The sequence below is a fragment of the Zootoca vivipara genome, chromosome 2 (genome assembly GCF_963506605.1).
Source record: "Zootoca vivipara chromosome 2, rZooViv1.1, whole genome shotgun sequence".
In the NCBI taxonomy this organism is placed as follows: domain Eukaryota; kingdom Metazoa; phylum Chordata; class Lepidosauria; order Squamata; family Lacertidae; genus Zootoca; species Zootoca vivipara.
Genome location: NC_083277.1, coordinates 33,219,166 through 33,231,374, shown reverse-complemented (window position 1 = coordinate 33,231,374; position 12,209 = coordinate 33,219,166). Strand labels below are relative to the sequence as shown.

Genomic DNA, 12,209 nt, shown 5'->3' with positions numbered 1-12,209 from the left:
TCCTGGTTTATTCAGGAGAGTTAAACTACAAGCCAGGTTTGGTCAGCATGCTACACCAAACCATGGCATAGCTCAGCAGACCAGCAGAATGGCCAATGAGGACAAAGTAGCTTTGATCTCCTCTTTAGCAGCCCGCACACTCATGCATTTGCACTAAGTCATGATTTGGCTTAGCATGACATGCAAACCAGGTCAATGTCTTACATAGCAATGTTATTTTGCCTTTCCTCACTGCTCATTTTATACGTCTATTGAAGAAGGTCCTTAACTACTGTACTGGTATGTAGCTGATACCGAAGACTAATGCCACATAATTCTGTTATTCCACATCTGAAGTGCACAGTTAGCAGTACAAGTATGTGAAGGACAGAATATACGTAAAAAGCATCCATCCAACCCCTCCCTTCTTATTGTAACTTCTTCCACCTTTGTTTGTCAAAGTAGTGACAGCTGAGATTGCCAAGTGCCAATGAGCACTGTAAAGAAATATATGAAATGATTCAACCCTAAGACCTTTAAGATATAACATACCAGATTTCCTGGAAAATTCTGTGGAGGATTACAGCAAATTCTAGGTAAGTAAAAACTCAATAGGTCTTGGGATAATAGAATCTTTGGAACTAATCAATACCTTTCAGTCACGTTGGCTCACAATCTGACAGAAGAAGACATCTAATATCTTCTTTTCTTTATGATCCTATCTATATAATCAGTCCACGTTGAATCAATAATGATACAGAAAACAATGCAAGCTTTTAAAATGCAGAAAGCTTTGAATGAAACCTGCTTCTTACAGCTAGTACCACACTACACTATTCAAATCTGTTAGTAATATTTATAATAACCCTGCAAGGTAAGTGAGTATTATCCATATATGGCAAAAAGTGGGCTGAATTGATGCTCACAGCAGTGACGTGGTGAATTCATGGTTTCATGCAGAATTTAAGTTAGGGGCTTCCTGGCTCAAAGCTCAAACATTTGGGTCTTTTGCAAATCACTCGTAGAGATGAAATATTCCTTCCTGGTGCCTTTTGAAAATGATGTTTTCAGATATTAATAAATAAATAAATCTACAGGCAGTCTTTGGTGGTGGTTTGATATCTCCATTTGACCCTTACCCGTTCCATCCACTTAGAACAAGCATTTCTCAGGTGAGGGATTAGCAATTTTGTTTTATATCATTTTGTTGTTGTATATATACAATGTCTGTCAGACAACTCACTGATCTGTCAGTCTGGAGAACAGTAGATTCTGTACAGATTTAAAAGCTTTTGATAAAAAGAAATTACTAACTTGAAGCAATAGTTACAACCAGATTGCAGCTGTGACATATGAGTATTTCAACAGTACTTGTTCAAAATTCATAAAAATTATAAGAACCCCATTCCCTATGTGCTGCCTTCTTCCTTGTGATATACGGTATGAAAAGCATCAGGGAGTTTAGCCATTTAATAAATTCTATGCTGGGATTCCAGCAGATCTTACGTGCTAAGCTTCACCAGTCAGAGTTGAGAATGAGAATCAATGTCCACCTATGGAAGGGACTATAGCTCAATGGTAGACTCCAGTGCTTGGCATGCAGAAAGTCCTGGATTCAAGTGTCAAGTAGCGGGTGATGGGGAAAGCCTGAGAGGTGGAGAGCCATGGCTACTCAAGCATAGGCAATACTGGGATAGAAAGGCAATTTCCCATCAAAGTCTCCTTCTGTTGGAAGTCTGTTGGAAGAAGACTTGTAGTCCTGTTCCCTCCCATCTCCTATCTTTATACCCCATCAGAACTATTTAACTCAATCTTACGCTCATTGTGAGTCCAGGTTCAGATTTCTGGTTTTTCATTCAGAGTTCCTAAATGTGCATATGGGGAACCAGTCATATGAGACAAGCTGGCATATCTACATATCACCATGCTGCACATCCCACTCATAAGAAAACCCCTGTTTGGTTAGGACCAAAGACCTATATAGTCCAGAAACTATTTCACACAGTGGCCAACTAGATGCCTATTGGAGATTCATGAGGCAGAAATGAGGACAATAGCTCTTTCCCACTGCCATTTCACAAAAACTGTTATTCAGAGGCTTGTTTCCTCTGATCCCAGAAATTGCATAGCCATTGATCGCCAAAGAATTGATGCTTTTGAATTATGGTGCTGGAGGAGACTCTTGAGAGTCCCATGGACTGCTAGAAGATCAAACCTATCCATTCTGAAGGAAATCAGCCCTGAGTGCTCACTGGAAGGACAGATCCTGAAGCTGAGGCTCCAATACTTTGGCCACCTCATGAGAAGACTCCCTGGAAAAGACCCTGATGTTGGGAAAGATTGAGGGCACAACGAGAAGGGGACGACAGAGGATGAGATGGTTGGACAGTGTTCTCGAAGCTACGAACATGAGTCTGACCAAACTACGGGAGGCAGTGGGAGACAGGAGTGCCTGGCGTGCTCTGGTCTATGGGGTTATGAAGAGTCGGACATGACTAAACGACTAAACAACAACAACAACAGCCATTGATAGCCTGATTCTGCATGGATTTGTCTAATGAAACCCATGAAAACCAAATTGGTTGCTGGCCATCATTATTCAAAGCACCTTGTATTCTCAATAATATTATGTATTATTTCACAATAATATTTTCGGTGACATGTAAAATTGCAGACAAATTCATGGAGGAGAGGGCTATTGAAGGCTACTAGCTATGATGCCTATGCTCAGCCTCCACAGCTGAAGGCAGCAATGCTTCTGAATGCCAGTTGTTGGAAACCACAGGAGGGGAGACGGCTCCTGTGCTCGAATCCTGCTTGCTGGTTTCCCCACAAGCATCTGGTCAGCCATTTTGAGAACAGTAAGCTGGACTAGATGGGCCAGTGGCCTGATTCAGCAGGCTCTTGTGTTCTTAGAGGCTATACCTGTGACAGACTGCTTGCACATGCTTACTACCTCAAGAGCACATCAGGAGCCTGAAATGAAAGCTGACTCCCTTCCAAGCACAAGAGGCGTTCAAACTAGCTGTCCTCTGAAGCTTTGTTTTGCCTCTTTGAAAAAGAAAATGTAGCCAACAGTTTGGAATGCTGTGACTTGTGGGAATGCATAGCAATAATTTAAATTAGTGTCTCTCTAGAATTCCATTGTTCATCACTTTTGTAATTAGTCAGATTATAAACATGACCATCATCTAATATAGTCAAGAGGAGAAGCGCTGACAAACCTAGCAGCTTTGTTGCACGGTTCTCAGTCAGGCAGTAAAGCATCAGGGATTACCTTATGTCTGATATTGCAATCTGTTATCATTAGGTCTGTTTACTGTTGCAATTTGTTTCATGTTTGAACACACGCACATGTTCAAACTATTGATGCTAATTAGCCATAGAGCATATTTTCTATGCGATGATTGCTGGATTTCCACTAAATGAAAATGAGTGTTGAAAGAGTGTCTCAGTTTCATCTACTAAATGTCACTGTCCTCTTACTGAGATCCAAAAGTCAGAAGCTGACGGATACTATTCCCTGGTTGTAGTTGTAATAGAAAATACATTTTAAAAAGCTATTAATTAACATATGTTACTAAATTGATTGCTATAATTATGGGTGACTATATTGAAGTTTTGTGGGTGCACAGGGATAATCTGAATTCTGCCCCACTGTGGGATCACCCTCACAACAGGTGAGACCACCTAATATTAGGGACAGCAGCAATCATGTTCCCAAGTGAACTGCTATTACTAGAGAATATTCTCTTTTAGATGCCTCCTTTATTTCCTTCGGCCTCCAAGGTCACCCTGAACATTTGGCTCAGGGGAATTATAGAATTGCAGAGTGGAAGAGACTATGAGAATCATTAGTCTACCCCTCCGCTATGCAGCAATCTTTCACCCAACGTGGAGCTCGAACCCACAACCCTGAAATTAAGCGTCTCGTGCTCTACCAGCTGAGTCAGATCAGTGTCACAACAGAATGTCCCTAGTACTCATGAGGGATGGTATCATCACCCACAAAGATTCTGTGGAGCAGTCTGTCCTTCTTGGGATTTCTAGCTTGTTGGGCTCTATCAGGTAGGGTTGCCAGACTCAGTAGAGGACAGGACTTCTGTGCCTTTAATTGCCCTGCTTTCTTTTGAGTCTGGAAACCTTAAAGAGAAACCAGCAGGCCCTTTGTTTAATTTCCAAGCAAAGGGTCTGCTGGTTTCTCTTTAAGGTTTCCAGACTCAAAAGAGAGCAGGGCAATTAAAGGTACAGAAGTCCTGTCCTCTATTGAGTCTGGCAAGCCTACTATCAGAGCCGGATTTAGCTTTGATGAGGCCCTAAGCTACTGAAGGTAATGGGGCCCTTTATATGTCCAGCTGTCCTTTGTCAACAACAATTGTCAACAATATATGCTATATGGTAATTTATGTACCTAATAGGTATCTAAAAGGTAAAGGTAAAGGGACCCCTGACCATTAGGTCCAGTTGTGACCGACTCTGGGGTTGCGCGCTCATCTCGCATTATTGGCCGAGGGAGCCGGCGTATAGCTTCCAGGTCATGTGGCCAGCATGACAAAGCCGCATCTGGGAAACCAGAGCAGCACATGGAAACGTCGTTTACCTTCCCGCTGTAGCGGTTCCTATTTATCTACTTGCATTTTGACTTGCTTTCAAACTGCTAGGTTGGCAGGAGCTGGGACCAAGCAACGGGAGCTCACCCCGTCACAGGGATTCGAACCGCTGACCTTCTGATCAGCAAGCCCTAGGCTCAGTGGTTTAACCACAGCGCCACCTGGGTATCTAACCAGTGATATTTTAGGGAGTAGGCTAGCAGGCGGGGCCCATTACTTACATCATAGGAGCCTACGAAAACAAAACACTTGCTGTATGTATTTGTTTTTTATCTTATACTGTATTTTGGAAATGTACATCCAGTTTTTTTCCCTTTAAATTTTTTGGGGCCCCCAAAAGAGTGGGGCCCTAAGCTATAGCTTGTTTAGCTTATACGTAAATCCGGCACTGGGCTCTATGCCCTCTTTGGCAAACAGAGAGACACCACCTCCATCTCCACTGATCTTTCTACAGAGTTTGTATCCGGAAATGTAACTGTATCTGACTGGTTCTTTCCATTCCACCAGGTTTCAATTGTGCCCATTATATTTTTGCTCTTTCACGTCTACTGCAACATTTACTGTATAAAAGTATTTATATGCTGCCAGTTATAACAATATAGCATGATAGTGTGCAGCAATATATAGAGTCAGGGCCGTCTTAAGCATATCTGGCGCAAAGAAACCTCCGGTGCCCCCCGCCTCGTTTCGCAGCACCTGCCGCGCCCCCTGCCGGCCCTGCGCCACCCAGCCTTACCGTAGGGCCGGCCCTGTATAGAGTGAACTATAATAGCAGTAAGAAATAGACTCTTAAATGACTGAATAATTTAAAAAACACACACATTTGAACAGCTACATAAGTCTGTCTACATGAGGTCTTCAAGAGACTCCTGAGGTCAAAAGTGAGGGTACCTGTCAAATCTTTGCTGGAAGAATGTTTCACAGCATGTGATCAACGACACTAAATGTCCAACTTCCAGTGGAGGCTAGCTGGGCCTTTATAACATAGGGGTCAACCGGCAGTGGTCCTCTGGATAATCACAGTGAATGAGTTGATATAACATCCAAGTGCATCTCTGGAAATCAAATGGCTTTGCCCACCTCTGTCATCGCTTAGCACCAGGAACCCAGCAGTGTACTCTATTCCCTTGCATGTATACACATGAATGCATTCATAAATTGGAGTGATCTGCAAATACCAATGCTCAGACGTCAAATCCAGGCTTACATCCACAGGGCAGTTAGCTAATATTTGACTGGGCAGTTATGTGTGTAAAATGCTGATATATTTATTTGTGAGCCAACTCCCCCCACCCCCTACCCCCACCTAGTGATCTCTCTAGTGCACAGAAAATGATGACAATTTTTTTTCTTGATGAGTTATTCTGGTCTATGTTATGTTAGAAAAGGAATGCAAAGCTAGCTTTCAAGTGACAAATGACACAGCAGGAAGGAAGGAAAACCCATGTTTAGAAAACCAATGTGACAAGGCAGATGATATGCCTTTACTAATCTTCAACCTTTTTGGACCCAAGACCCACTTTTAACCCAAACATGCATTTGGGGACCCATTTCTTAATCTTGTACCACATATTTGCATGGTTGTAGTGCTCCTGCAATATCTCATAGTGGGCAAATATGTTCTGAACTATTTTGAGTATATGTAGCTAAAACATTAGTGGGAGGGGGACATCTATGCCATGTACAGATTTCACTTTCGCTACCTGTAGTCCTTTAGTCCTCAGCTTAGGTAAAGGTAAAGGGACCCCTGACCATTAGGTCCAGTCGCGGATGACTCTGGGGTTGCGGCGCTCATCTCTCTTTATTGGCCGAGGGAGTCGGCTTACAGCTTCCGGGTCATGTGGCCAGCATGACTAAGCCGCTTCTGGCAAACCAGAGCAGCGCACGGAAACGCTGTTTGCCTTCCGCCGGAGCGGTACCTATTTATCTTCTTGCACTTTGACGTGCTTTCGAACTGCTAGGTTGGCAAGAGCAGCAGGGACCAGGCAACGGGAGCTCACCCCATCGTGGGGATTTGAACTGCCAACATTCTGATCAGCAAGCCCTAGGCTCAGTGGTTCAACCCACAGCGCCACACTTCAGTCCTCAGCTTACTATGCATGGAAATATAGAAGGCTGGTGTGCTGGAAATGCCTGTTCAGCAATCAACTTCCTAAATAGCCACAGGCAAATCACATGCCTTTCATTCAGCCTCAGTTCTGCATCTTTAAAATGGGAGTCTTAACCTCACTGCAGCCACATTCCCTTCTGGGGCGCATATCAATCATGGGTGGGTGGAACTTGTAGATATGATCAGAACAATAAATGTGTCTTCTACACGCACTTGCATGTGTACCTTTCTCTATCCTCCATCCAGGCAGCCAGAAAGCATTTATGTTCAAGGAAACATTTGCTAGCCAGGCAAAAGCACCCAGGGAGGACAGAAGTGGGTGTGCGTGAGAGTGCTGAGGTCAGAGTCGAGAGAACTGGAGGGCCACATTTGGCATCCCAACCCCGGCCGTACAGAGTGTTGGTGAGGATAATGAAGTAGCTATTGAAGAGTAGCTATGTCTCAGAAGAGACATATATTTGAACAATTTCACATTTAGGGTTTCTTCACTGTCCAACACCACCCTCCTCAACACACACACACACATTGCCTTTTGTGAGTTCCAGGAATTTAGTGGGCAAACTAGGGGAAGTGCCTCTAACGCGAAAAGCGTCACCGGTTGGGTTTCTGTCTGTAATGCAATCTGTAATGGCACAGAATAGTGTGTGTGTGTGTGTGTGTGTGTGTGTGTGTGTGTGTGTGTGTGTGTGTAGCGAATTCCATTCCACAGACAGAAAAGAGTTATGGGATTCCCTATGGGTTTGGTGGCTCAAAAGCACCACTTCTTTAGATGTCTTTAGAAAGGAAAACGCCGCGCAGTACAAAAAGCCGAAACGTCCTCAAGCGCCCTTTATCTTTTGTATTTTGCACCCACCCGGTTCCTATCCGAAGAGGGGAAGCGGCGATTGCTGTTGGGGAGCAATTTCTGCAAATGCATAAATTGGGGGGCATTTCTGAGGAAGCAGAAGCAGCAGTAAGGAAGGTGCAGCGCTCCCTCAGGTCGCTAGAAGCAGCTGCCACCCCCGCCGGATTCGCAGCTCCCCTTGCAAGGGCCGCCTCCTTCCCTCCCCTCCCTCCTCGCGGCGCCTTCCCAGGCTCCTCTCCGGGTAAACAGCGATGGCCGCAGACGAAGGAGGCGGAGATCAGGATAACAACATGGGGAACCACTTGCAGCTCATTCCTGGTAATGGTCGCTCCCGGCGGGCGGAGGGGGCGGGCCTCTTAAGGGTAGGGGGAGGCGGGGGGGCATGCGAAGTCTCCCGAGATTTTTTTTGGGGGGGAGCCTAGTTTGTGACAAAAAGAGAAATGGGGCGCTGCTGGGGTTGGGGGGGGGGGAATAAGGCTCGGGCAAGGTAAAGGCCACTGGTCCCGAAGCGCTTCCTGGAGGGAGGGTGGGGTGGGGTGGGGTGAGGGGGCCGGGGGTTTGTGACAGTTGGGGTGGGGTGGGGGAAAGGGGTTTGTGGGGACGAGAGGAAGGAAATAGGGGGTGGGGTATCGGAAGCAGAGGAACTGGGAAGCGGGGAGACTCTTAAGGAAACCGCAGCGCTTGGGCTTTTAGGAACTGGAGTTGATTTGGGAGAGGGCAAGGCATGAGTGAGAGCTGGCAGTTTCAGGAATTGGGGAAGGAAAAACCCAATGTACTGGGGGTGGGGTGGGGGGAAGAGGTGGTGGCGAGACCCAGATAATATGGGGTACTGGAGCCCTTCCGGTAGGTGGTGGGTGCGGGGACAGGGCCTGGGATGGGTGGCCTTAGGTTGGAAAAGTGGGGTGTGTCTTGAGTACGGCGAGAGAGGAGCTGACACAATCCAAAGGCAGTGAGACTGGGTTGGGAGGAATTAGCATCCCGTTGTTGCCGTCTGCTTGCATAAAGCTGGAGGAACATCTGGAACCGCTCCTCTCTACTCCTTAAGCAACTTAGCAAACAGGTGGACAGATTGCAGGAGGATGCAGTGGAGTTTTCCAGTTAGGTTTCTGCTTCTCTCCGGTGCCGCTAAAGGCATAGGAGTCTTGCCAGGGAACCGAGGCTGCAATCCTTGGTTCCAAATGTGAGGGCGAAGATGGAGATGGTGACCTGAAGGAACCGAAAGGGGAAAGCGCAAGTGTGGGCGCTGAGGCAAGGGCCTGGGATGTTGTTGTGGCCTTGTGAGTGTATTGGAGCCTGGAACTTGAGGTAGGACAGAGAGCAGAAGTGTTGAGAGGGTAGGGGAAATCTTCAGGGGTCACAGATTAAGAAGAGTCTGGAGTAATAGTGAGGTATCATATTTTGGCGAGGAAACAGTAAAGGCAGGAAGATGGATGAGTGTTTGTGACATTGGGTGGTGAGGGATCTGGCTTTTGGAATGGAGTCAGGCGGGAAATATTGTATCACTGGGGCAGAAAGAGAATAAGCAACATGGTACTGGAAAGCTGGTAGAGATGAGAACCAAGAACAAGAATAAGAACCAAAAGCAGCAGTGTGAGACATAGGCTAGGCCATTACAATTTAAGGAACTGGAACAAGGGGGGAAATGTGTAAGGGCTTGTGGCAAGTATTCACAAATATGCTACTACGGTACTATATAAACATTGTGCTGTATAGTAGCAACAGTGCAGACTTGTAAAGTAGTATTAAAATTTGCTTTTCTTTGTCAAACAATAGTCAGCCAAATGTCCCCAAGTGATTGTGATATCTGTCCCATGTGTGTCACCCAGGGGTATATGGGGTGTAAAGCTAAGAAGTAAACCTTACACAGAATCCAGAGTGGAGTCCCTAAGGTGGTTGGATGGCACCTTGTATGCCTACTTTTGGCAACTCATGCAGTCAAGCTGGTGCCAGATATACTGTTCTGTTTCCCCCCATCAGTGAGACTGAGTAGGGGGTCTTGTCATTTGGGTAGCCCAGGACCTCCACACACACTTCCCAGGCTTGCGCTCCAGGGAGGTCACTTTTGTGCTGCTAACACAACAATTTGACTTCACACTTGGAGGCGCATTCAATTTTCTCCCAAAACAGATGGATGCCATTGATGTGTCTCCAACAGGTCGATCACTCTGAATTGTGAGGTTTTGTTTTAAGCTGCCATAACTAATCTCTGTGATGTTGTCTGTCAATGACCGAGAAATTCTAAATAGTCACAATATCCTGTGGCCAACTAGGACAGGATGCTGAAGTAAATGGACCTTTGTTCCAGCAGGGTGGTGGTTATATTCTTATGGGGGACCTAGATAAGCTCACAAAAGTTATCAGCCTGCTAAGAGGCTAGTGATCTGTATTTTGACACATACCATGGAGGAGAAGTATTGCCCTATTGGTTAGGATTCAACAGCCCCACCTCCCCAGCCCCATTGCATTGAAATCTATTTGCTCTTTTGTTCTTGCTTCCAGTTTTGGGATAACCTCTTGGAACACTTTACATTTCCTCTTGAGTTTTCACCATCCTAACAAATCTTGGCTACCTCACTGCTCCCCACTGAATTCAGATATTTTTGGAAAAGTTAAATAGCACTGATTCTAGTACAGAGCCTGATGGTTTGGGGGGTGGGGGTGGTAGCCGCGAAGGAGTATTTCTTTTAATAAATGCAAGTACACATGGTACAGTCTTCATGTGATCATATTTTTAAATGTTTTAATATTTCAAAACGGCAGGATCTCTCTCCAGTTGCCAAATGCTATCAAAAGGAAGGCTTTTGGTGTAGGAAGAGAAACTGGATTTACTATGTGACATGGGGGCTTTTGACATTGGAACAAAAAACAATATAGGCTTGTGTCTGAGGCAGCAAGACTGTGTACTAACATTTCGGAGTGAGGGAGATCTATAACAGTAAGGAGTATGGTTACTCTCCTATTGTTTCTGTAATAACTAGCATGCAATTTTATGTGAAGTTGGGGGAAAGGCCGCTGACAATGCTAGGCCCTTTTTATGAGGTTAATATTGTTTTCTCTTCATAGTTCAGTAGCACTAACCATACCTGTTAACTATTCCCATGTAATGGAAGCAGCAGCAATGAGAGTTTGCTTCAATGGACATGTAGGAGATGGTGCGGGTATGCAGCCTCCAAAGAAAAAGAGGAGAAAATATGTGTAGATTCAAAATGGCTCAGATGGGCCTGGAAATCATTGCAATTTGCCTTGGTAAAGTGTCTCAGGCAGTAATGAATAAGTATTTGTGACACTGATTTAAGGGCCAATACCAGAGCAACCACCATTTTTAGTTGGGCTTATCAGGAATTTGCATTGCTAAGCGAGCAATTCTAAGGGGGGGGGGAGGAGCCAACATAATTTATGCCAGTTTAAATTAAGCCAGTGGAAAGTACACCAGAGCCAAACTCCATCCAGGAGTGAGGCCACTGCTAGCTGAGCCAGTCCAAGCCTGGCAGAAAGGAAACAAACTTTTAAAGGAGAGTTTGTCACACAGCACCTTTTTCTGGTGTGAGTACTGCTGATTTGCTAGGTCACGTAACTGAGCGGAACAGAGATAGGCTCCAGCATCAGTCTCCATATTGCCAAGTCCTGCTGTATGCTCCTAGATTGCTCCTTTTGAAGGACTTGCTCTAGTCTTGCCTGAGCTGGGATGAGGGATTTAGACTAGCACATCTCTGGCTGTGTTGGAGATCCGCCAGATCCTAACTTGCTCATCCCAGCAGATTTTGGGTTTGGATTGGCTTCTTGCATATTACAGCTACATCCTACTTTTCAATATGGATACATAGGTTCCTACTATCCAAACTCAGAGCAGACCCAGGGCTGCTTAGCTTTAGTATAATGGCAGACTGATGTGCTTGCCCTGGTTCTTCAGTTTGAGCAGCACTGATAAAGGGGGAATTCTTTCTCCCAGATGTGCTTGAAAGGTCGTTTGGTAATTAATTAATTGATGAATGTTTTGCTGTTGTGGCTGTAGCTTCTTGAACAAGATGCTTAAGGGAGCAGAATAGTCAAATATGGTTGTGACAGTGGCACAGGTGGTAGAGTCAATAAGGAGATATTAGAAGGGCACCAGGAAAAGGGGGGGGGAGATTGATGATATAAGGAATGGTTCACAATAGTTTCTAAAATTACTATTCATCATTTACAAAGCACCCAAAATGTTCTAGGTACTATACAGAGATTTAAGAACAAGAGTCCTGGCCTGCGGACTTTCACTTTAATAGATTCAGTAAAAAAGGAATAGGGAGGGAAAGAGAAACAAGAAAATGAACATGCTGTTTCTTGAAGTTAAGTTACATAATTGTTCTTTTAGTGACCAGTTGAAATGGCTGCTGAGGAGACTGTTCTGTGAGGAAAGAGAAAGTGCCATATGAGCAAATGAGGCTGTGATGAATATAGGGTTTTATGTAGTCAATATAAATTTTGATTCTGTTAAAAAAACAAAACCACAAAGAACTAAAAGCCCAAATTGTTTAAAATATGTCTGTACCAGACCATATGTATTTTATTTGAATAGCTTTCAGTTGGATGTGCTGTAGTGGTAAGAGAAGGTAGCGTAGGGTAACAATTACTGATTTACTTTGATAAGAGAAGAGACAAAGGGCTATCTACATTAGCTTCTGTGTTC

General features: G+C 44.8%; 1 protein-coding gene across 3 annotated transcripts in view; it reads left to right on the top strand.

Annotated features, from left to right (window-relative positions):
* The window catches only part of CRBN (cereblon), a 47,446-nt gene that overhangs the window by 14,237 nt on the left and 21,000 nt on the right, over positions 1–12,209 (top strand). Inside the window, exon 1 of one of the 3 annotated variants that reach the window (XM_035106600.2) lies at positions 7,724–7,861. The exons of 1 other annotated variant lie outside the window; for it this stretch is intronic. In XM_035106600.2, the coding sequence (XP_034962491.1) occupies positions 7,795–7,861 (67 nt within the window). In that variant the 5' untranslated portion in view covers positions 7,724–7,794. Of the gene's footprint in view, positions 1–7,723; positions 7,862–12,209 lie in introns of those variants that run through there. One more of the 3 variants, XM_035106601.2, reaches the window with a different exon arrangement.